This window comes from Eubalaena glacialis, chromosome 20, assembly GCF_028564815.1.
Source record: "Eubalaena glacialis isolate mEubGla1 chromosome 20, mEubGla1.1.hap2.+ XY, whole genome shotgun sequence".
Taxonomy (NCBI): Eukaryota; Metazoa; Chordata; class Mammalia; order Artiodactyla; family Balaenidae; genus Eubalaena; species Eubalaena glacialis.
This window is the reverse complement of record NC_083735.1, coordinates 24,229,250-24,255,293: the sequence shown is the minus strand read 5'-3', so window position 1 is coordinate 24,255,293 and position 26,044 is coordinate 24,229,250. Positions and strand designations below refer to the sequence as shown.

The following is a 26,044-nucleotide window of genomic DNA, read 5'->3' as shown; positions in this document are numbered from 1 at the left end:
AACAAAGGCTAATTTGTACCAGTCAGTTTCAGAAATTCAAAAATAGTTTTTTACTATCCACAATTAAAAATTAATCTTGTAATAACTTATAATGGAAAAGAATCTGAAAAGAATACATATATACGTATAACTGAATCACTTTGCTGTATACCTGAAACTAACATAACATTGTAAATCAACTATACTTCAATGAAAAAAAAAGTTCCAAGAGAAAATATTTTAGCATTTAATGTCTTAGTATTAATCAACATCTACTGATTCAAAAGTTAAAAAGTATGTCCCATTAAATGTATGCACTTGAATTATTAAAAAAACTTGGAATTACAATAAAATCCTCAATAATTTGCCAATTATGTAATTAGGTAAATAGAATTATGACAAGGTCGATAATTAGTGATCAGTAATATGCCAAAATAATTTCATACATTTATAAATATATCAAAATCTCTTCTAGTTTCATTGTTCTCAGAAACCTAAGAATACCACTCAATGGTCATTTTACTTGTCATTTTCATCAGACACCATTCTTTTTGATTTTGTATTCTACTGAATACATCTTTCCCTGATTACTTTTGTTTTACTAAAAAAGAAAAAAAATCTTTTTCTTGGAAACAAAATGAAGTCTAAATTAATTCAATAGCTGCTGAAATTTCACCTGAAATTTTAAACAGCTACAAATCCACATTAGCTTTAATATATAGCTAGTACACAATAAAAATTAAAAGAGCTATTTTGGGAAAGTTGATGCAAGTAGAAAAATTGATTAAAGTATATTCACTGAAAGTCCTGTCATCAACATTTTTATTTAGTTTAGTAAATGCTAGAATATAAATACATAACAATATGTTCTTTCTTATCATAGGTAGTCTTTTATATAACTAAAATTCATGGCCAACATTTTACATAACAAAACAACACAAAATAAGAAATCTGTAAATTATCAGAAATGGGACAAGGACATTAGAAAATAATACATTTTATATAAATTATAGAGGACAGTTACAATGAAAACCCATTTCTTTCCTCTCTAACTCAATTTTACAAGATAAAGTCAACACATATTATTCTGCAGACTGCTAAGAGTGCATAAACACTGTGGCTCTTTCAAAAGACAGTGGTCAAAGACAAATGTTATCTTGATATCATATATTGTTCTTAGTTCTTAACTGGAGTTGAGCTTCCTTTCATAGTCTTCTTTAGGTGATGGTAGTTTGGCAAGATTTTCATCAGGAAATCCAGCTGTAGTGTCTGGGGCTAAAAAGATAAGAGAATTAAGAACTGACCAGCAGAAAGCAAAGAGTATCAGGTAGAAATGATTATCACTATGTCATGGGATTACAGGTGATTTTCACTGACTTTTCTTTTTTGGTCCTGTTGCGCAGCATGCAGGATCTTAGTTCCGTGACCAGGGATCCAGGGATCGAACCTGTGCCCCCTGCAGTGGATCCCATTCACTGACTTATTTTTGCTTCTGTATTTTCAATTTACAATGAACATACATTAAGTTTGGTAATAAGAAAAAGCCAAAAAATTTTACATATAAAAATATATGTTAATCAGTTTTCAACCTTGCTTTCGTAGATTTCACCTTGGCCTCTAAGAATTGAAAAAGTTCCAATTATAGTAGACAACACAAGTAAAATACCCGGAGTACACTGCTTTCTACACGACCTACAGAGCACACAGCTGTGATACTCACCTGATCTTCACTCTTCACATACCAGCTTTGCTCAAACTCCCCTCACTGTAAATCTCACTTGGAGTACTTGTGAAAATTATGGACTTTTTAGGTCCTTGCCCTAAGAACTTTGTTTCCAAAAGTCTGGGTGAATCCTTTGTAATAAGGACCTCTACATTATCCTTACGATCAGCAAGATAATGGAAAACAGTGTTGCATACATACCATTATGTATTAAACTTCAGATATTCTTGCTCACTTAATTCTAATCTCCCTTAACCCAACTCCAGCTTCATTTCTCCCTCTTCAATCGTTTTGCTGTTATGCAGAAAGATAGTGAAAAAATACTGGATTTGTTCTTATTTCCTTTTTGGTCTACAGAGGTAATACTTGCTTATAATAATAGTAATAATAATAAAAGCCAAACATTACAGAATTACAATAACCCAGAAAGAACTGGAATTTTAATTTCTGATAAAATATGGCTAAGAACCAAAAGTGCTAAATGTCTTGAAAAATACTTTCTTTGCGGAAAGGGAAGGAGGCTGGGTAATATACTGAGTGTGCCAAAGAGTGAGGCTCCAAACTTCAATCAGAATGTCTTCTGTCCAAAGGAAGTCTTAAATGCCCTATCTTACTTATCTCCTACTCTAATGTGAAACTCCAAATACATACTTCCCATTATTCTTGGTTATTAGGAGGAGACAATTTCTCATAAGACAGGAAAATATCTAAATATACCTGCATATTCACGAGCTGTGTTTATTTTCAAGGCATCTATGTTAGTAAACTAATAGATGAACCCAAGTTGGCTATTCAGTATAAATTTGGTAGGTTCATTCCTTACCCTCCAAGGTTGGTATTTTTAGGAGCAAATCCATGTAGTTTGTAAGGCTTGGTGATGCACCTCCAGTGAAAATACATAAGACTAGGAATAACATCCCTGGATTTTCTTTTCCCATAATCAATGTGTCATTGTCATCTCTGGACATATTTCTGATATTAACGACTCAATAATTACAAAGAAATTATAGTTTTAGGAATGTTTCTCTCATGTTTTATTTTAATTATTTGCTTTTTAAACAGCTGACTTGCTGCTCCATTAAAACAATTATGTGGTATTTTGGGAAAATTAGCAGCCCTAGAAAAGACTCTTTTTAAAAGAGAGGTTCTAGTACCTGTGGTCGCTCAGTCTGCACCCGACGAAGGCAGTCTGCGCCATAAATCACTGTGTTCTCAGGGATGACTTCAAACGTGTTCAGGTTGCAACAGGCCCCGATGATGCAACCACTTGTCAATATTACGTTTCTGCCTACATACGCTGTAGGAAAGACACAGAGAGAACTACCATGTAAGACATTCAATGACTAGAACACTATTTTTTTTCCTAAGATGATGCAAGTCTAAAAATACAAACTGCCCTTAAAAAAATATTAAGAAATCACTTTAGTCCAGAGTTTGTACAGCGCAGAGGCAGGCACCAGACTAGTATCAAGTGCATTCAAAACAGAGCTCTGCTGCTATCTGTGCAATCTTGGGCAAGTCACTGTAAATTCTCTGAGCAAGTTCATCTATAAAATGGAGACCATCCCACTTCATAGTTCGCTGTAAGGAATAAATGAGATAGTAAATGTAAAGTGTCAAGCACAGGTTTGACACATAGTAAGTATACAACAAATAGAAAATGACAGTGGGAATCATCATCATAATTGGTAATCCAAATTAAATAAAAAGCATTAAGCAGATTAACAAAAAGCCTAATTTTATTTTTTTTTAAAAAAAGAAAGCATTTTCTTTCATGCCAATCAAGACCAAGAAAGGAAAGGCACTATTCTAAAAAAGTCTTATCACTCTGGTTCTTTCTGGACAAGCTCTTGGAGCTGCTTCCCAGCAGTGATGGTGACTTACATGGCCCCCGCCTAGCCCCACCTATGATAAAGTAGCTTACATTTGTTTCTGATGGGCTAGGGGAAAGCAGTCCTGAAATTCAAGAAAGCAAACTGCTAGAGAAACTAATTTTTTTTCTTTAATTCTACAATAACGTTAATCAACTAAATTACCACTGACTCTAGTTTTTTTTTTTTTTTTAAAGGAAGGAAGTTTTTTTTGGTTTTTAAAAATTATTTATTTATTTATTTATGTTTGGCTGCGTTGGGTTTTTGTTGCTGTGCGCGGGCTTTCTCTAGTTGTGGCGAGCAGGGGCTACTCTTTGCTGTGGTGCATGGGCTTCTCATTGTGGTGGCTTCTCTTGTTGTGGAGCATGGGCTCTAGGCATGCATGCTTTAGTAGTTGTGGCATGTGGGCTCAGTAGTTGTGGCTTGCGGGCTTAGTTGCTCAGCGGCATGTGGGATCTTCCCAGACCAGGGCTCGAACCTGTGTCCCCTGCACTGGCAGGCGGATTCTTAACCATTGAGCCACCAGGGAAGTCAGACACTAGTTTTTTGGAGAAATCTTTTTCAAATCTTTCACCTGAAGTTTATGGTTTAACTCAATCCTGATTTAAATGTACATAGCTAGAATTTTAATTTAATGTATGAAACACATTACTAGATTAGGTTCCTTAAAGGCAAAGAATTCGTCTCACAGCTGTGTTAGCCCACTTCCAACCATGCCTTCCTTCCAAGCACACCACTTTGCCGTGGTCTGTACTTAGGCTGTTTTCTGGAACACCACAAAGAGAAAGGAGATAAGCAGTTTTCACAATAAAGTTCCAAACATAACTTACCTTTTGATTCAATAACATTATTATCTCCTATTTTCATGGCTTGGGAATCTGTAAGCCAGAGTTAAGTAGACATTGTGAATATGTTCATCTTTCTTCCCTACTAATTCACTCTGTCCTTATCCTGCATTGGGGCAGAGACAGAGGCATGGGGCCGGCCACGCAGGCTGGCCTGGCCAGAACTCCTTGCCCAGGGCAGTCTGCAAGTAAAGTTTTAATCTTTATGTAGAAATATCTCAAGTATAAATAAATGTCTTCTATATTTTTAAAGAAATGAGCACCTTATACCCCGATTTTATGAGTAACATATTTTCACAATTGTTTTAAGAAAATGAAAATTATGAGTAACATATTTTCACAATTAAGAAAATGAAAACTAACACCCAATCACTTAAGGGTAGCACTGTTAATGGCTTGATATATCTTTATGTAAATATACATAATTCCCTTTATATAACTGGAAATCAAACTGTACAAAATCAAACCGTACAAACGTCTGTAGCTCGCTTTATTTGGTTCACTTCCATTTGCAAGCCTTATCCCATACCATCAAAAATCTTTAAAAACATAATTGTAAATGACTGCTTAATGGTTCTAGTGGTCCATTTTATGCTTACAGCTTAATTTATTCAAATATTTTGCTATTGTTAAACCTTTAGATTTTCTCCTTCAAGTACTTTCTATTATAAAATAATGTTTCACTGACATCTTGAAAAGATTTTACTATCTTTTTAGAGTATGAAATCAGCAAAGGCACTGGTGACACTTGGGGGGAAAAATGCAAAGAATGAAATATTTTCATCTCCATCCACCATTTCCTTGTATCAGACAACAGCATACTGTCAACCTAAAACTATATAGGAATCAAATGGACAGAGCGTGGTTCTTAAACCAGGATTGAAGCCAAGATTACTCTGTTTCATGTCTACGGCCACTCAGTCACTGTACCTGCCAACAAGATGTAGCAACAGGAGCAAGATGGTTCCTAAAGGTGAGTGTGAGTTTGTGTGTGCATGCACGCACACCTGAAAACAGCATACTTCTTTTACTCGGGTTATTCAATGGAACAGAGGGGATAATTTTTTTGATATACTGTAAATAAGTCTTTTCAAAGAGCTGGATGGCCTAGTCCTAAAAACATAGTTTATATATATTTATATATACACATAATATAAATTACATAATATATAACATATATTATATACAATTATATTATGTGTTAAAAATAATTATATATATATAAAATGTAAGTATTTGATAGATAAATTACAACAATTTCTACAGAGGAGACTTAGGTACCAAAAGACAGCTGGAAATGATTTATCTTAAATTATGGCAAAGGATACAACAGCCAACTTCAAACACATTATTGGTGCCAATGATCATAGGTTTGGGCTCTGGATCTTCGGCATCAGGAGTGATATTTTCAGGGTGACTATAAAAAGAAGAGACAAATTATCAACAAGTCAACAATGCAATAAGCAATTCTGCTGTTTTAGAATTTGGGTTCATTCTCTCAATTTTACCTCCATCAAGCTTAATATATGTAATGATGTAAGTAATTTCTTAATCCAAGTGAATTATTTATCCTCTATGCTGCAGAAGACTTTATTCTGAGTTGAAAAAGAACTACTGAAATGTAAAGAAGTCATAGGTGTGTACAGAAAGTCAGCCTTTCTTTGTTTATTTTTTAAACTCAAAGCCCAGTGTGCCTTTCCCAGGACAAGGTAGAAAAGATGCTGGCTAGGACTTTCGGCTTGTTGAAATGGAATCAAAATCATGCCTAACTTGAAAAATTTCCTTTCTTAATAATCATTCAAGATTGTGAAATGTAAACAGATATTCACATAAAATAATCATTTTATGCTGTTAGGTGGATAGCTGAAACATTTAGAACATAAAATGTTTGTGGTCTAAGAGGAAAAAGCCATTTAAAAACAGTGCTTTATCTCTGACAGCTGAGTTACTGCAGAATCTAACTGTTGTTAATTGACTTACACTAAAGGTGCCAAAATATATTTTAAAAAGAAACTGCTTAATATAGTAAGAAACTCCCAAATCCTAAGTAAGCATTAAGAGAAATCAATCTCTTTATCACAGTTAAGTATTTTCCCAAGGTCTTTATTAAAAATTCCATACACTGTTGCTATAAATTAGGTATAAGCTTGAATTTCCTGCCAAAATTTTACCTAGAAAGCTTTACAAATGCTTATAAAAATTTCATAGGTATTATAGTCTAGTTCACTAAGATCATGTACATGTTCTAATATTTTATAAAGTTTAAAAATTGCCTCTAGGACCCCCAATTTTTCAAATATAATTCTGAGTGTTACCCCCCAAAGCATATGAAAATATATATCAGATTTAAGTTCACATGTCTAGGTATGAGTAATAACATTGCAGCCAGAACCAAGACATCCAACCAAAAGACTATTTGAGGCAGTGAGCACAGCACTGGGCCATTGGGGGTGTCCTCAGGAAATGTTTGCTTAAGGAACAGAAGAGGCTGTCATACGTAAGGGGAAGATTATCAGACCGAGACTCGGAGATTCTGGTCATCCACCTACGAGCTATCTCACCTTGGACCAGTCTCTTTACCCCTCTGGTCTTTGGTTTCCTCAGTTACTAATTACTTGTGTTGAAAAAGATGCTTAAGATGAATGGATAAAGAAGATGTGGCACACATATACAATGGAATATTACTCAGCCATAAAGAGAAATGAAATTGAGTTATTTGTAGTGAGGTGGATGGACATAGTCTGTCATACAGAGTGAAGTAAGTCAGAAAGAGAAAAACAAATACCATATGCTAACACATATATATGGAATCTAAAAAAAAAAAAAAGGTTCTGAAGAACCTAGGGGCAAGACAGGAATAAAGACGCAGCCATAGAGAATGGACTTGAGGACACGGGGAGGGGGAAGGGTAAGCTGGGATGAAGTGAGAGAGTAGCATTGACATATATACACTACCAAATGTAAAACAGATAGCTAATGGGAAGCAGCCGCATAGCACAGGGAGATCAGCTCGGTGCTTTGTGACCACCTAGAGGGGTGGGATAGGGAGGGTGGGAGGGAGACGCAAGAGGGAGGAGATATGGGGATATATGTATATGTATAGCTGATTCACTTTGTTATAAAGCAGAAACTAACACACCATTGTAAAGCAATTATACTCCAATAAAGATGTTAAAAATAAATTAATTAATTAATTAATTTAAAAAAAAAGAAAAAGATGCTTAGTGTTTCCCTAGTTCTCAAATAGTGGGCTTTCCAGATGTCAGTTGTAAAAGGTTCAGATAGGGCTGAAATGAATGGAAACACTGTCTGTGGCACCTGATTCAGAGCATCTGTAAGAGTCTCACTCACGCATTTATGATGAGCGCCTGTTCTTCTATTAGGTTACCTTCGCCGATCACTATGGGCCCGGCTTCTGCAATGATTCGTGCTTTAGGGTGGATCACTGTCCTGGGTCCTGTTAAAAGTATGGTGAAAAGACATTACTTTCGAAGGCTGCGCTTCCAAGGAGGCTGTTGGGAGGAACGTTTCCTAAAGTAGGTGCCAGGCACCAGACTAGGCACGTTACAAATGTTATCACTGCCGTTCGTGCCAAATCTCAAGCCGAGGTGAATGGAGACAGCACACGCTTTGGAGCTGGACAGCCCTCGCTCACCCTCTGTTCTGAAGCCTCTGTTATCTCAGCAGTGAAATGGGGGCGGTGATAATACCAGTCTTGCAGGGCTGTTTTAAGAAGTAGATGAAATAATGTTTGCAGACATCGTATTCTGACACGTAGCCAGCAATAAAAATTAATTCCCTTCCTTCCTTTCCCTCATAAAGGTAAGGCTCTCTTTGCTTACAATGTTGGTGCTTTCTTATGCTAGTGCATTACAGAATTAGTCCTTTAAAAAAATATTAATTAGCTAATTAATTAATTTATTTTAATTAATTTATTTTTGGCTGCGTTGGGTCTTCGTTGCTGTGCGCGGGCTTTCTCTAGTTGTAGTGAGCGGGGGCTACTCTTTGTTGTGGTGCGTGGGCTTCTCATTGCGGTGGCTTCTCTTGCTGCGGAGCACGGCTCTAGGTGGGTGGGCTTCAGTAGTTATGGCATGTGGGCTTCGGTAGTTGTGGCTCACAGGCTCTAGAGCACAGGCTCAGTAGTTGTGGCACATGGGCTTAGTTGCTACGCGGCATGTGGGATCTTCCCGGACCAGGGCTCGAACCTGTGTCCCCTTCGTTGGCAGGCAGATTCTTAACCACTGCGCCACCAGGGAAGCCCAGAATTAGTCCTCTTATTAAGGGATTAAGAGGAAATATGGGTGAGATGAGAGTTAGAAAATATGGAGACTAACCTTAGCTTTGTTACTCTGTCACCATCCCTACTGGTCTAGGATGTGATTTTAACCAGTTGAAAGGGGCAACGGCAGGCAGAGGAAGGAGCCAAGCATGGTTACTGGAGTCCTACGTCTCTGATAAAGGGAGACCTGAGGCAGTGACTCCAACCTCAAGTCGAGGGGCAGGAAGGGCTCTCATCAAGCCCATTGTCGGTCGGGGTGGAGGAGGCACTGCACTGCCTAAACCCGGTAACATCCCCTCCCCCTGCTTTATTTACCCAAAGGCCTAGCATTTGGGTGATAATGAAACCACCAATGAGAAAACAGAATCTCTCACGGCAGCCTCTCCCTCCAACACCCGCCCCCCCCCCCACCCATACCAAGGCCATTTTTATCTGTAAACACGCGGACAGGAAGTAACTGACTCTGAAAGTACGAGAGGGTGGGCAGAAGTGCTGACAGAAAGTAGGAGGGGAGTCAGATGGCACTGTCCATGAAATTCACTATTCTATTGGTTTAATAAAGTATATTAATAACTTGTTAATTTATTCAGTAATCATTATCTGCTTGTGACAGGCAGGGCTGTATGTTACAGGGAAACAAAAAGGAATGTGTGCTATATTTGCCCTTTTGAGCTTGTTTATCTTAAAAATTGGGAATACTTAACATGCTTGCTCAAAAATGTATTAAATAAAGAGGCATTCCAGGTGCCCAGAGAATTGGAAGGAATCTCGGTGCAGCTTATTTTTTCCCCTAACAATGAAGAGCTGGGGATTGATAAAGAGGGTGGGGCCCAAGTCAAAGGATGCACAGAGAGTGGCTTTGTTACTTCTGTCACCTCTGGCTCCCCAAATTCTCAGCTGCTAAAGTACAATTTCCCTGGCGAATTCTCCTGTTCAGGATAGGAGATTTCAGAATAGAAGATGGGATCACTGAGAGCCCTGGGAAGCTTCTCAAGGCGACCATGACTGTGACCACGTGTGCCTTTTTCCTTTGTTAAACACACACACACACACACACACACATTTATAAAAGGAATACATACTCATTAGAAAAACCTCAAAGCCAAAAGTGAAAGATCCTCTCTCCTCTTGCTAATCCCATTCCCTAGAGGTAACTATTCTTAAAAATTTGCAGTATATTATTCCAGACTTAAGTACTACAATATATTTAAAATCTGTAAATATCACTGCATATAAAATATATTTCATTAGAAAGTTAAAAAATAAAGGAGAAAAGATACGAATTACAAGTACATACTTTTTCAAAAAAACAAGGAATAGTATTTATTCTGCAATTTGCTTTTTCACCTCATAAGTCATGGTGATTTTTCCATATAAGTACATCTAGCTGGCTATTCTTTTTAATGGCTGAATATTATTTCACATCATATGAATATACCATAATTTATTTAACCAATCCCTTAATAAGGGGCATTTAGAAGTTACCACTTTTGGGGAGAGGTGCTAAAACATTGTTGAAACAAACACTGGATTCCTTTGAAATGAGAAATTTCTTACAGGTCTTCCAGCCATGTGAACCAATTTAAATCTGTAGTTTGCACAATACCAGATTTACATTTTACGTCAAAATATTCTATGATAAAGGGACACGATCTTTCTATTTTAGGTTCTTTATAATTAAAGCCGCAGCTAGCACCCCGCCCCTTGTCTAGAAAGTCCAGGCTCTGGCCTTTATCACTTAAAGGCTATGTGCTTAATCTCTCAAATGCCTCAGTTTTCTCATCTATAAAAAGATGAGTATGATAACCTACCTCACTGGGCTGAAGTGTGGATTATATAAAATAATGTTTGAAAAGGAGATCACAGTTCTTCAAAATGGGAAGTTCATCACTTCCTGACACTAAGAGCTAAGAACTTTATCACAGTAAATAAAATAACTCCTTCTGGTCTGAGAAACAGAAGAAAAGGGAGTGCTTTACTTCCCTGATACTCAGGTACTGGGGTAAAAGCTCTTTTTAACCAGGGAGGAAAATTCTTCACCATACTGTAAGATAGTGAAAAAGATTAATAATTAATAAAATTAATAATTTTCCATTGCTAGCATTAAAAATCTGACAGGAGGAAGAGATCGTCATGACTGTGACAGAAAGCAGATCCTTTGCCACAGCTAGATAAGTAGCCAGAGGCACTAGATATTCTGCTGGTACTCAGGCTGCAGCTTTTGACAACAAGCAGCCTTGCAAGAAGCTACCTGAGAAAGGGCTAATAAGGCAAAAGTACCACTGGGACCTGTGCTTCTTTAAAAAAGTTCCTCTAAAGTACAGCTTTGAAAACAATTGGTATTTTTATCTTTCCCTTTCAAAAATAATATAATACATGTTAATTATACAAAAGAAACCCAAAGAGATGAGCACAAATTTTTAAGAATTAAATAATCCCAAATCCCATGTCTTCTTACACAATATTTAAAAATAATGCTGGGGCTATTTTAGCCAGGTGTTTATTATTGTTATTGTTTTTATCATTATTAATAAGTTTGTTAGTAAGTAACTGGAAAACTGGTTATAAATCTAATGGCCTTGCCCTGGGATATAAAGCATTATATGAGACCTGTGAGCAGCTGCTGTGAGACCTGTGTTTAGGACAACACCTCCACCTGGTGGCCGCACTGCCAAACTACAAGTCTTGGAGTTCAGGGCTGAAATGACTTGAAAGGTGAAACTATCTACTTCAAGTTGTGATGTTAACAGCAAGGTCATGGGTGACAATAAACTGAATAGATTCCCTTAACTTCTTGTAGGTCTTTTTTGGGCAGAGACTAGAGAGGTTAGTATGTGTATATGAACCGCAGAATACGTGACTGCTAAGACTTAAGTTTGGTGAACTCCTTAAAGGAACTTTCTGACTTAGGTGAGTGAGGCTTTGTCTCTGCGCAGCGCTGGAGGTCGGCACCAGACAGCCCGCAACCTGAGCACTAGTCCAAGACACTGGAATGTGAGCACAGTCTGCTCCGTACTTTTCTGCACGCAAGAGGCATTTTTACCTAGAATGGGTCTGAATTCAAACCAAGCTGAAGGGTCTTGAGGTTAAAATGCTTTAACAATTAAAATCTGTCACCATGGAAAGTTTTTTTTTAAAAGGCTGCTGTGAACTTTCTTGGCGCTCTTTCTGGCAGGGCAGTTTGTATATTTTCTTACCAAATGTGCTGAAACCCTATTTGGCTTATCTCCTTGTTTGGATAAGTGTGTCTAGAGTTGGAGCTGCCTCACTGGCTGATGAATTATTTTTCTAAATGGTTGGCCGGGCTTGACGCAACCCAGCCAGAAAGACATTCCTTGCATCAAATTTCCATTCCCCTCATTTAGTAAAGGGCATTTTTCCTGTCTATCTTTGCCACAGAAAGCAATCTTTGTGGACATTTTCATATGTCAATAAATAGCTCCAAAAGCCACAAGGTCTCTTTTGAAAATGAAAACAATTCCTTTGACCTGTAAGCTGAAGTACGTTTAAGAACTGCTTTATATTCGAGGAATTTCTCAAGTCACAGCCACTGTTCTGCTTTATTGAAAAAGATTTCCATATAATGTACATATGAAACTTACATAATGTTATAAACCAATGTTACCTCAATTAAAAAAAAAGATTTCCACAATAAAAGGGAAGTTTATATTAAAAACTCTAATGGAAAGAACAACAGAATAAGTGGGACAAAGTGCTTCCATCACAAAGCTTTGCCACTGTACTCGGTTCTGCCTTCACATTACGATGTCCCACCAAGCCCTGTCCTAACCCCAGGAGTCTGCCTTCACCCTATAACAGGACTACAGGACTGTGCTCAGAGCTACCTTTCTGAAATGTCTTTCAGCTTTCAAAACAACATTTTCAGGAAATAACGCATGGCCCATGAATCAAGGCAATCTAATTAAAAACAGGCTTCATACTATGAAACCTTATTTACCCAAATTATAATTAACGAGAGTGCTGTTATTTTTCGCAAGGTCTGTTTCCTAGCTGCCTGTAATGAAAGAGTCAGGCTCCTGCAGAGCCACAGCCATAGAGTTTCTGGTTAAGGACAATACTTCAAAGCTTCGGACTAGTTTCTTTGATAAACCAAATACCTGATTTTCTAGGAAAACAGAAGATCAGGTTTAAAATTCTACTAACTGAAACATAGCAAAGGAAAAAATTACTTTCCTCCGCAAATATTTCAGAATGGAATAATTTGGTAAGAGTAAAACTGATGAGGGAATGAAAAGTTATGTAAAACATCCTGAAAAATCTATTAATTAAACTACACTTAAATTTACTGCCACTTAAGCCAGAAAACAGAGCTTATTAAGTGCTCAAATCTCATACTGTAACAGAAGACTTACATTAGTTATTCTGATAAATTAAGCAAAAACAAAAACAGCCGTATGTTGAAAAATAGTCCATTGACAGAGGAATGGATAAAGAAGATGTGGTATATACATACAATGGAATATTACTCAGACATAAGAAAGAATAAGATAATGCCATTTGCAGCAACATGGAAGGACCTAGAGATTATCATACTAAGTGAAGTAATTCAGACAAAGACAAATATCATATATTGCTTATATGTGAAATCTAAAAAAATGGTACAAATGAACTTACTTACAAAACAGAAATAGAATCACAGATGTAAAAAACAAACTTACAGTTACCAGGGGGAAAAGGGAGGGGGAGGGATAAGCTGGGAGATCAGAACTGACATATACATACCACTATATATAAAATAGACAACTAATAAGGACCTACTGTATAGCACAGGGAGCTCTACTCGGTACTCTGTAATGACCTATATGGGAAAAGAATCTAAAAAGGAATGGATAGATGTGTATGTATAACTGATTCACTTTGCTATCCAGCAGAAACTAACACAACATTGTAAATCAACTATACTCCAATAAAAATTATTAAAAATAAATAAGAAAATAAAAGTTTCCGTAAGAAGAAAATTCCACCCCCACCCCCCCAAAAAAAAAAACCACAACACTAAAAATAATTTTAAAAAAACATGGTAGGGAGAGTGAGATTTAATCAGATAACTTATCTCTACTCTCAGCTTTGATTTAACTTTATATCTCCCAGGAGCTTTTTTAATCTGATGTATTACATCAGAAAAATGAATTAATAGTACCAAAAGATAAGAGTTAATTTTATACCAAATATAACATGATAGAAATGACTAAATACCAATACTGGAAAATTTCGATATTTATATATAAAATTAGAGATAAGAAACAGGCACAATGAAAATGAGATAAGAATTGTGTAACATAGAACACTGGGTAACTATATCACTTCTGAATCTTTTCCTTAATTTTCTTTCAAAATATTTATTTATTTATATTTTTGGGCTGCATCAGGTCTTAGCTGTGGAACATGGGCTTCTCTCTAGTTTGGGCACGGGCTCAAGAGCTGCGGCGTGTGGGCCTAATTGCCCCAAGGCCTGTGGGATCCTAGTTCCCCGACCAGGGATCGAACCCGTGTCCCCAGCTCTGGAAGGCAAACTCCTTCTAAAAAACTGGGTCTAAAAAACTGGGTCAAAAATAAACCTAACAAATATTAACTTAGATCCATTCTATGATAAACATCAAATCACTAGTTTTAAAAAAATTACCATTTCTTATGCTACAATCCGTCACTGAAAATCTGTGTTGAACAATCATTTTATATTTTAACCATCAAAGTTGTGCATGATCAGATGGTAATCAGCTTACATGGAAAGTAGATTTAAATACTGTATTTCTTTACATAATTTCAACATTTACAGAAGGCAGGAGGATGAAAGGGATAAACAAAGGGGAGAAGCACAAAGAAATGAAAGACAGAGGGAGAACAGAAAAGCGAGCGCTGATTCCTGAAACCCCCAGGCCCCAGTCCTATGTAGTGGTCCAGCTCTCCTTTTCACAGGATAAAGCCTTTACTGCTATTCTAGGGATTCTTTGCAAGGACAGGAACTGTTATTTCAAATCTGAAACACACACACACACACAAACATATATGTATACCTGTGTGTACATTTATGCCTGTAGAGACATTCATACCATCTATATATCTACTACACAGTAGATACTGAACACTTACTGTTTAAAGTGAGGAAGAAGTAGAAATGAGAGGGAAAGTAATTATTTTATTCTTATTTTCCTTCTAATTATAGAATACCTTGTGGGATACTATTAGATGTTATTCCTCGAATCATGAAGAAAACCATAAAAATACTAGAATAAAAATGCAGAGGAGGGACTTCCCTAGGAACATTTTGATAAACATGTGACTATAATAATTTCTCGGGCTTCCCTGGTGGTGCAGTGGTTGAGAATCTGCCTGCCAATGCAGGGGACACGGGTTCGAGCCCTGGTCTGGGAAGATCCCACATGCCACGGAGCAACTGGGCCCGTGAGCCACAACTACTGAGCCTGCGCATCTGGAGCCTGTGCTCCGCAACAAGAGAGGCCGCGATAGTGAGAGGCCCGCGCACCGCAATGAAGAGTGCCCCCGCTCGCCGCAACTAGAGAAAGCCCTCGCACAGAAACGAAGACCCAACACAGCTAAAGAGAAATAAATAAATAAATAAATAAATTTATAAAAAAAAAAAAAATAATTTCTCCTCATAAAAAATTTGCAAGTGGTTTAAGAGTTAACAAAGAGTTAATACAGCACTGGAAAGAAAAAGCCAGCATCTAAACTTTGAAATTCTGTCAATTTAAAATATTGTAATTAAATAAATCCAACCTGGCAAATTCCTAATGATGTCCCATAATACTGGCACGATCTTTTTTTTTTTTTTTTTAGTAATTTAATTCTGTATTTCCTTTATTTATTTATTTATTTGGTTATGCCGGGTCTTAGTTGCAGCAGGCGGGCTCCTTAGTTGTGGTTCGTGGGCTCCTTAGTTGTGGTTCGCGGGCTCCTCAGTTGCGGCTTGCCGGCTCCTTAGTTGTGGCATGCATGTGGGATCTAATTCCCTGACCAGGGATCGAACCCAGGCCCCCTGCATTGGGAGCGCAGAGTCTTAACCACTGGGCCACCAGGGAAGTCCCCAATACAGGCACAGTCTTAAGACATGGTTTTATAAGACATGGTGCCTGAAGTGGCTGGAGGCTTAGACTTAGTAAAATTAAAAAAAAATTTTTTTCTTTTACAGATATTGTTAGTATAAGGGAACAAGGCATATCTTCTCTCTGAAAGTGTACTTAGTTCCCTGAAAGCTCTACTCCAGCAACACACAGTGGCTAGTAAGCATGGGCTCACGTTAATAAAGCTACCAGGGCACCATGTCCAGTGAAAACACATGTAAAAGAACTAGAATGTGCTAAAATGTGCATTTGGGGGAATTTAATCATGTTCGTATAAGCAAGCTGCCTCATGTTAAATTGTTCAGTTGATTTAAATTGTTGGACTTCACCTCTAACAAGGCTACACTGATTTTACAGTGTGATTAGCCAACGTTTATTGAGTGCTTACTATCTGTTAGGTATTGGGCAATGACTTTCACAAATATTCTTTTATTTAATCCTTCAAAAACCTATGAGGTAAAAAAAAAAAACCTCTGAGGGAGGCACTACTATTTTGCCTGTGACAAAAGCTGCTAACTACCACCGAATATCCATTCTTCCCCTTTGCCTTGTAACAGAAGCCAATAAGGGGGCAGCAATGTGTCCAGTTCAGACTACATCTCCCAGCCTTCTCTGTAGCTAAGTGTGTCCATGAGACCGAGACCAAGGCAAAAACTGTGTGGAACTTTCAGGAAGACTATTTAAGGGGAGCTGATGCACTGGGAGGCACACCCTTTGTCTCCGCTCCTCCCCTTTCTTATCCAAGATCACTCTTCGTGCTCTAGCCATCACATCCTGGCCTGCAAGGCTGGAGCTCCCAGACAATCAACTGACAGGCCCTGAATTGCCTACCCCTGGGCTTTTTACATAAGGGAGTAAAGCTTTGAGTGTGTAAGCCACCACTACAAGCAGTTGAACCTAATTCTGATACACACAATTACACAGATGGGGAAAATGAGACAGGTTAAGTGACATGCCAGAGGTAACTCAGCAGGTTAAGAGCAAGGATGCTACCCCAAGTCTGTCAGACTCCGTGGTTTACACTCTTAATAGAATGTAAGCTCTGTGAAGGAAGTACCTTTGTCTGCTGTGTTCACTGCTGGGTCCCTAGTGCTAGCACAGTGCCTGGCACATAGTAGGTACACAATAGCTGTCTCTCAGATAAAAAAATGACTTTACTATATTGCCTTGTTAGTTTATCAGACATTAGTTTAAATATAGACTCCATCACACTAAATTCTTTTAGAAATATTAAACACTTAGAGAAATACACTGTTTCTCAATAAAATTAGGACATCAGTCAAACATAGAAAATAATACCTAATGAATTATAAAGCACTGAAATAAATCACACCAATTCTTGAGAAACAACACTAATAGGCTATTTTCTTACCTATAGTTACATCACCCCTGATTTCACTCTCTACGCACACAACTGCTCCAGGTGCAATCTTCACACTGTAGGGAAAAAAAGGTAACATTCATCATGTGTACAGTTTAAAAATACTGTAATAGAAGCTGTCCTGACACTGCAATGAGAAAAAGGTTAAAACAAATAGAAGGAAAAATGAAAAGTAAACTGTAAGATTTAATATATTATAAACTTCTCAGGTGGCACACCATCCACTGAGCTAAAATTATTTATCATGCGTTCTTAAAATGCTTGAGAGGAAAAGAGGCTTTGGACTCTTTTAACACCAACATTGTTTCTAAATAGCAAAAAGCTCAAAACAATCTAGATATTCATTAGTAGGGAACTGGTTAATAAATTATGGTATACTATGAACTAATATACAGCATAATAAAGAATGAATAATCCTGTATGTAAAGAGTTGGAATGATCTCCAAGCTACATTGTTAAGTCAACAAAATCAAAGCCAGAAGATGGGGACTTTCCTGGTGGCGCAGTGGTTGAGAATCCACCTGCCAATGCAGGGGACACGGGTTCAAGCCCTGGTCCAGGAAGATCCCACATGCCGCGGAGCAACTAAGCCTGTGTGCCACAACTACTGAAGCCTGTGCTCTCGAGCCTGAGCTCTGCAACAAGAGAAGCCACCACAATGAGAAGCCCGCGCACCGCAACAAAGAGTAGCCCCCGCTCTCTGCAACTAGAGAAAGCCCGTGTGCAGCAACGAAGATCCAACAACAAAGACCCAATGCAGCCAAAAATAAATAAAAAAAAAAAAAAAAAAAAAAAAGCCAGAAGATGGACAGTAACATGCCAGTATTTTGGTTAAAAAGAGGAAAAAGAATGTTCATTCAAAATATTTAACAGTGCAGCAATGTAATATTAATATAGAAATCAACGTAGAAATTCAAAATTTACAAATATTCCTATTTATTCTCTATGTATATGATAAAACTGCTGATCAAGTGATATAAATTGTAGTGCAAATTATTCAAAAAATTAGTAATTTCCAAATAATTTATTAATGTTTTTGATATTCTGCTGTGATCTTTTGTTAGACACAGCTGAATCTAGCTAAATGCTGCCCTAGCTGAGCCATGAGCTGACATGAAGAACTGTACCAAATGACTTCCCCATTAAACTGATAATCATTAAGTAACTCGTAGTCATTAATAATTTTTCTTAGTAGTAATGATATTATTCATGGTGTTAAATCTGCTCTCAGTTTCTATGAAATAACAATACAATTTTAGATATTTTTACTTTATGTCTGTGTGGATTTTTCAAAATTTTTATTTCTAGTTGTTCATTTCAAGTTTATAGGAATACAATAATTTTGTATATTGACCTTGTATCTTGCAACCTTGCTAAATCCACTTAGTTCAAGTAGTTTTATAGATTCTCTGGGATTTTCCATGTAAACCAGTTTCATGTAAACGATTTTGTTATCTGTGGACAGGGACAGTTTTATTTCTTCTTTTCCAATTTGTATTCATATTATTTCTTTTTCTTCCCTTATTGCCTTGGCTAAGACTTCCAGTATGATATTAAATAGAAGAGTGATGAAACCAGACATCCTAGTCATGTTCTAGCTCTACAAGATAAACAAAACCTATCAAAGTTTCTTCTAAGACATGAATTTTGCATTTCAAGTAAATTACTAAAACCTGGTATATAAAACAGTTGTTTTCTTGACTTGCATGTTACAGCCTTGATTTATAAATTTTCCAGAAAGTTGTTTTCTCATTTCAGTAAATATCATATTTATATTTAAATAAATATTTATATCACCACCAGCAAGGACCAGAAATGTAGAGTGCAATGATTCACTCATATCAATATCATTAAGTTCTATAAATATTCATGTATGAAAATACTTGCTTATTTATTTATTTTTAATTAATTTATTTATCTATCTTTGGCTGTATTGGGTCTTCGTTGCTGAGCGCAGGTTTTCTCTAGTTGCCGTGAGCGGGAGCTACTCTTCACTGCGGTGCCTGGGCTTCTCATAGCAGTGGATTCTCTTGTTGCGGAGCACGGGCTCTCTCTAGGTGCGCGGGCTTCAGTAGTTGTGGCACTCGGGCTCAGTAGTTGTGGCTTGTGGGCTCTAGAGCGCAGGCTCAGTAGTTGTGGTGCACGGGCTTAGTTGCTCTGTGGCATGTAGGATCTTCCCAGACCGGGGCTCGAACCTATGTCCCCTGCATTGGCAGGCGGGTTCTTAACCACTGCGCCACCAGGGAAGTCCCTACTTGCTTATTTTTAACATACAGTAGATACTATAAACAAATTTAATGGTACTTTCTATTTGTTTTTCATGTCTTTTTTGGATACTTCTTTGATTTTAAAAAATATTATTGCAGTTTTATTTTTTCAAATGTTTTACTGTGAAACAGCTTCATATGTTTTTAAAATTTGTCCTCCTTGATGACTGAAAATTTTCATATGCAACATGAACTTAAACAAGACAACCTTACCATTCTAATAAAATACTTAAGTGTTTAGCACATTCAGCTTTTCTGAAATGACTTTTGAGCATCATTTACAACTGGTGCAACCTGTACAGTAGTACTAGTGTGTAACTGCTTAATATTTGTATTTTCTTGACTACTTCCAAACTATCTCTGGAAGAACAGGTAAGAAACAATCAATACTCACTGCCTTCAGAGAGAGGAGCTAGATAGCAGGGACACAACGGTAGATGGAAGATTTTTTTCATTATATATCATTTTTTTTTTTTTTTTTTTTTAAGCACTGGTGGGCACTAAGGAGGCTTGGTTTCTTTTTTTTTTTTCTAAATTTTATTTATTTATTTATTTATTTATGGCTGTGTTGGGTCTTCGTTTCTGTGCGAGGGCTTTCTCTAGTTGCGGCAAGTGGGGGCCTCTCTATCGCCGCCTCTCGTTGCGGAGCACAGGCTCCAGACGCGCAGGCTCAGTAATTGTGGCTCACGGGCCTAGTTGCTCCGCGGCATGTGGGATCTTCCCAGACCAGGGCTCGAACCCGTGTCCCCTGCATTGGCAGGCAGATTCTCAACCACTGCGCCACCAGGGAAGCCCTATATATCATTTTTTAAATTGTTTGCATTTTGAATCACACAAATGCATTACCTATCCAATCAATCAATAACTGATCAAATTTTCTTAAGGCCAGGTACTAAAGAGGTCCTGGATATGTTTCCATGATCAGGGTGAAACTTTATCCACTTTCCTGAAAAAGTCCCCCTCAAATCATAATCCCTACAAGTCTCCCCCTTTATTTTATCTAAAAATACTTTCATGTAACTTGTATCATTTAATGAACTTTAGACTCCTTAGTTTCCCTTTAAGACCAGTTTTTCTGATCTTCAAATCATTTCTCCCACTGCTTCAGCAACAATCCTCTTTAACCAAGGAAAAAATTATTATTTTTCATTAGCATTACTTCTCATTACTTTCAGTCTCCAATAAACTGCTATCACAAATATAACCTGATTATACCATATTCACAATGGCATGGGTTAGAATATTTCTAGACCACTGTTCATAACTGTTCTGTGTCATATTACACCCAGGATGCTTGATATCGTACTAGCAGAAACATGACACAAGTCAATGGAGGGAAGAAATGAAAGGCTGTGTTATGAGATAAATGTGAATACTTGGAATATTCAATATGGTTACATTCTGGTCCATTTCTTATCTCGTATTAGTTTGTTCAGGGTGATGGTGTTTTGTTTTTCCTTTAATGACAGCTATCCAATGATGGTGCAGCTGTAATTTAACTGAGACACTAGGATTTTTCTGGTGGCACTATCAGGACACCTCTTTGAAATTACTGTACCAATATGCATCAGGAATCATAAAAATATTCATAATGTGTGATCTAGGAAATCTATTTCTGGATTTCTATCATCAAGAATTCAATAGGAGGAAAATATATGCACAAAGTGGTCATTATAATATTATTCAGAACAGTGAAACATTGTTAATAACCTTGATAGGCATAAAGAGGGAGAGGTAATGAAATAAAATATTGCCACCAGCTTACCGGAACACTATGTACTCCTCAACAATAAAAATAAGGTAATACTAGCTTTTTACAGAAAAAGTTTGCCCACCCCTGGTCTACATGGACAACTTATCTCTCCTTTCAAAATACCACTAAAACAACAGTAAAGGAATAAAAGAAGTACTATTCCCGAAGAGCAAGGGAGAGGAGGTAACAGCAGATGAAAGATGTCAAGACTTTCGGAAGACTGTAAGCAGCAGGAAAAGTCACTGCGAGGCCTAGCCTGGAGGCACTAGGTACTAGGGAAGGGGAGAAAACGTGAGGCAACCAAGCAGTCGGATGTCTGCCCCCGGTCCCCATCCTCAGGGGCACAGCCGGGTGATGACCGGCCCCTCCATGAGGCGCTGCGCTTAAGATATCAGGCCAAAGCCAGGTGACAATGACGGGCACAGCAACAGTGAGACCACCAGCACCCCTTCCCCATGTGCCTTCCTGGCCTCATACACAATTTCAGGCAGCAAGGAGATAAGAAGATGATTCTTTTCTACAGAAACTACCAGACATCCTGAGTTCTTCAATGAAAAGCTCAGCTTCCGGCCTGACTTGCTCTACCCTGAAACACATCAGAGGACAAGCCTAATGCATATACCTGGAGCTCCCAGCTCTGCTGTTCTCATCCTTAACAATCGACAGAATGGACAGAAGGCCATTATCAGATACATCTGGAAAGCCTCCAACTAAGAAGGAAAAAACCAAAACAAACAGGAAGAAAAAATAGTTTGAGGAAACACAGTTAATTCAGATAGTAGAAGAAAACATTCAAAACACACAACCCTTACAATTGAGAGAAATGAGACACTACTGCATAAATCAAGACAGAAGCCTATGAAAAAGGAACAGAGTCTAAGAAAGAGGTCCTAGAAATAAAACACATGACTAATATTTAAAATTCACTAGAAGGATGGAGGTTAAAAAAAGAGCTCTCCCAGAAAGTAGAACAAAATGTAAAAAAAAAAAGAGAGAAAAGGCAGGACGGTTAGAGGACCAATACATGAAGTATAAAAGTAATCCCAATAAAAGTAATTTTGAAAGGAGAAAATAGAGATATTGGTGGAGAATAAACTATGAAAGAATAATACAAGAAAATTCCCCAGGACATAAGGCTATCATCAATCTCCACTCCGGAAGGACTCAGTGAATGCAAAACACCCATGCCAAGTACCACTATCATAAAATTTTTGAACACTATAGAGAAGATCCTCAAAAGTTTCCAGGGGTGGGGGGTGCAATAGTCACACACAGAGGGGAAGAAATAATCAGAATGGCATTAGATTTCTTAAGAGCAATACTGGATACTACAAGACCAGCAAATAATCGCTACAGAAATCTGAGTGAAAACTATGTTTAACCTAGAGCTGTTTATCCAGCCAAACTAGCAAACAACTATGGAAGGAAAATAAAGACATTTTTAGACTTGCAAGGACTAAAAAAAAAAATATCTCCTATGCACTCTTTATTAGGAAGCTAATGAAGGATGTACTTAGCTAAATAAAAGTAAACCAACAGACAAGACAGATTCTAGAAACAGGCTCCAGCGTGCAAGGACAGAGGGAACATCAGGATAACAGCTGTGCATCAGCCTTAGAGAGCAAAGTTGACAGAGGACTTCAAAGGGAAGATTTCTAGGAAAAAAGAAAAAAAACAAAGATTATGTGATGAGCATTTGGAAAAAAATTTTACGAGGCATTTGACATATCTGTGGGAAGATATGAAAAACATCAGTACATAGAAAAGAAAGAAAATGAAAAATGAAGTTATTTGGTTAAATTTTAGATGAACTCAGCTTGAGGTATCCATGGAGAAAGACCCAGTATATCCAGATCTGGAGCCATGAGAGAGTTCTAGACCAGAAATACAGCTCTGAAGAGTCAGCAGGGTACAAACCCTTTAATATGTTTCTCCATCATTCATATTCCAGAATCCTCCCAAATATTCCCTAATATAAATGAAAAGTAACACCAAAAATAAATATTTTTAAAAATCACCACTTCCTTACTGATGTGAAAAACTAAAAAAAGACGTGCAAGAATTTTTCTTCTATAAATTTCGGTGAACAAACCTTCCTACCACAAAGTATTTTTAAAGCTCTAAGTAAAAAGAATATCAAACCAAAAACTAATAATCCCTGGGTCTATCTTCAAGAAATGTTGTTGAGATTAGACACAGCTATGTCTGCTCCCATCATTTTGACAGGCACTGACTTTCTACAAGGAACAAGTTAATAAAATTTTAAAATGATCCATCTGGGTTACTACGTGTCACTTGTCTGCTGAAATCACAGAAAATATAAAACCTTTCTACTGAATAGAAGAAAGAAAAAACTTCAGTGACGTGAAGCAGAAAACAGAAAATGGTCCAAACCTCTCATTTTCTAGATGAGGAAACTGAAGCCCAGAGACTTTAAATGTCTTGAAGCAAAGTTCATTTCTGGGACATCATTATCCTAACACCAGTCATCTCTTTTCTGTTAGCTGAAAGTTTCCTGGAAACATCCTGTCATTTTGGATATTCTTTCTGTGACAGCTGAATGATGCTGCCCTTGAATGTATCAACATTTGTAAATGTTTTTTCAAGTTGGTTTGTGTGTTTAAAAAAGCAATTTTATTAAGCCCTGGACAAATAAATTAACCTCTATAAAACATCTCATTTTAGACGTGATTTCCCAACCCAGTTTTCCATTCCCTCAGCCTCTCTCGCTATGATTTTTTTATGAAAAAAGTATTATCTAACGTTTAACTTATCCTGGGCAAGCGAGAACAGGTGAGACTCAAAAACGCCCTGTCTTCAGTTTTATGCACAAGGAAGAGGCTCCAGGTAGTGTGTGTTACAATCAGCACACTTTGTGAGGCAGGAATAATTAAACTCACCGCTAGATCAATTAAAACGTGGTCCGAACATCTCCACGTAGACCTCACTGTACCTTGGAGTGATGGGGCGGACGGGGAAACAGGCAGCTGGGAGAAGGCCTAGCCAAAGACCTACCTATTAAAACAACAATCAACACCACCTTCATCTCCACTGCACACTACTATACACTGTGCATAATATTCCTAGCAGATCTTTCCTCTTTATCTTATGAAAAAGATTACAATTACCTGCCTAAAGAGAAGAAAAACCTAAATGTTAATTTATGGCACCCAAAACAAGGTCGGTCAGTTTTCTTTTTCAGAGGGAGTCACCAGAGGGTGCTCAACACTGCTGCTGTGGGAAACAGTTTAACTTAAGCGTGTCCCCATTCCAGCCGCTCCTTTCCACCCAGAGTGCCCAGCCAGTAAGACCACTGGAGAAGCAGCCCCAGGGCCTGTCCCCACGCGTCTACAAAGCAGCTAGTTCTGGTCCAGGCGCGGCCTCCCTGGAGCCCGTCTACACAAACACCCAGCGCCCACGACAGGAAGGAAGGGACTGGGGAGCGGCCGGCACTCCCGTGTGTGTCGGGGACACAGCAGCTACAGGGGCCCCGAGGGCAGCGGAAAGGAAGAGGACGGTTCCTCCGTGTCCGGGGCGGGGGGCAACACCCTCCTCCCCTCGCAGCCCCGCCCGAGACCGCTTCCGCGCAGGCGCGTGGCGGAGGAGAGCCGGAGAGGTCGCGGAGGAACCGAGAACCAGAAGCTTCCCCGCCCCATTCCGTATACCTTCCCGGGCCGCTCTACTACTACTCCGTCGCCCCCTCCCTCCGCGGACGCCCAGGTCCGGGCCTTAGGAACCGTCTAAGCCGGGCGCCCGGGATAAGACACCATCTAAGTCCGCACCACAGGCGACCAGGTACAGGTTCCACCCCTGCGGAGAGGACAGAACAGGCTTTTCTCAGACAGCGACCCACCTTTTTTGAGTCTTTTCCGCCATGGTTTGGGCCTGACCTCCAGTTGGATCTACACAACCGCCTGGGCAAAGCGACGATCTCTACGAGCGATTGCAGAGCCTGGCAGGATCGGGAAGGGGCGGAGCCTGGGACTGCTCGCGGGGGCGGGGCCGGGGGCGGGGCCGGCTCTGGTTTAAGGTTCCACTTCGCAGGTGTAATCGGGCTTGTGCCAGGGGGCGGTGCGTGGCCACCATCTGGTTTTAGCGCAATCCGGGGATCGATGGACTCGGATTTAAAACAGCCGTTTAGTTTGATCCAACGCACGTCATTGTAACCTCATTATACCCCACTGTTCATTCTCAGTCTCCTTTCCTTAAGCATCCTACTGCTAAACCCTGGGCCCTTTTCCCTTTCAGTGTGAGCTCGTTATTCCCATAAATTAAGCACCCTCTACCTGCTGTCGGTCTCAGGTTAATATCTCTAATTCTGTCCTCCTTGCTGAGCTGATTATTCGATTGCCTACTTGACGTGTCCACTTGGGTGCCTCAAGGTCTTATGAAACCTAAAATGTCCGGAACAGAGCTTTTGATTTACGCCCTTGCCCTCTCTCCAGAGGTTCCAAGTTGGTCATTTGATCTCTGTCTCAGTAAAGGAGTCCGCCATTCACCCAGTTGCTCAAGCAGGAAACTCAACAGTCATCCTTGGCAGTCCTCACCTCTCCATACATACTTCACCGGCAAGTTCTGCTGTTCCTACATCTCATTCTTACACTTTGCATCATTTACTCTGCCACCTCTCTAATCTCCCCCTGTAGTCTGCCCCTTCCACCCTTGACCTCTGAAATCACACCCCCATCCAAGCCCCTCTCCTGTAGCTAAAATCATCCTTTAAAAACCAAATTCAGGGCTTCCCTGGTGGCGCAGTGGTTAAGAATCCGCCTGCCAATGCAGGGGACACGGGTTCGAGCCCTGGTCCGGGAAGATCCCACATGCCGCAGAGCAACTAAGCCCG

General features: G+C 38.7%; 1 protein-coding gene across 1 annotated transcript; it reads right to left on the bottom strand.

Moving 5' to 3' along the window:
• Window positions 1–817: 817 nt before the first annotated feature.
• On the bottom strand, window positions 818–25,158 carry DCTN6 (dynactin subunit 6). The gene is made up of 7 exons (XM_061177565.1): window positions 25,055–25,158; window positions 17,173–17,237; window positions 7,770–7,875; window positions 5,747–5,835; window positions 4,404–4,451; window positions 2,857–2,999; window positions 818–1,254 (listed from the first exon to the last, which is right to left on the bottom strand). The coding sequence occupies exons 1-7, from the start codon at window positions 25,075–25,077 to the stop codon at window positions 1,156–1,158; spliced, it is 573 nt and encodes a 190-aa protein (XP_061033548.1). The 5' UTR covers window positions 25,078–25,158; the 3' UTR covers window positions 818–1,155.
• Between the last annotated feature and the right edge of the window lie 886 nt (window positions 25,159–26,044).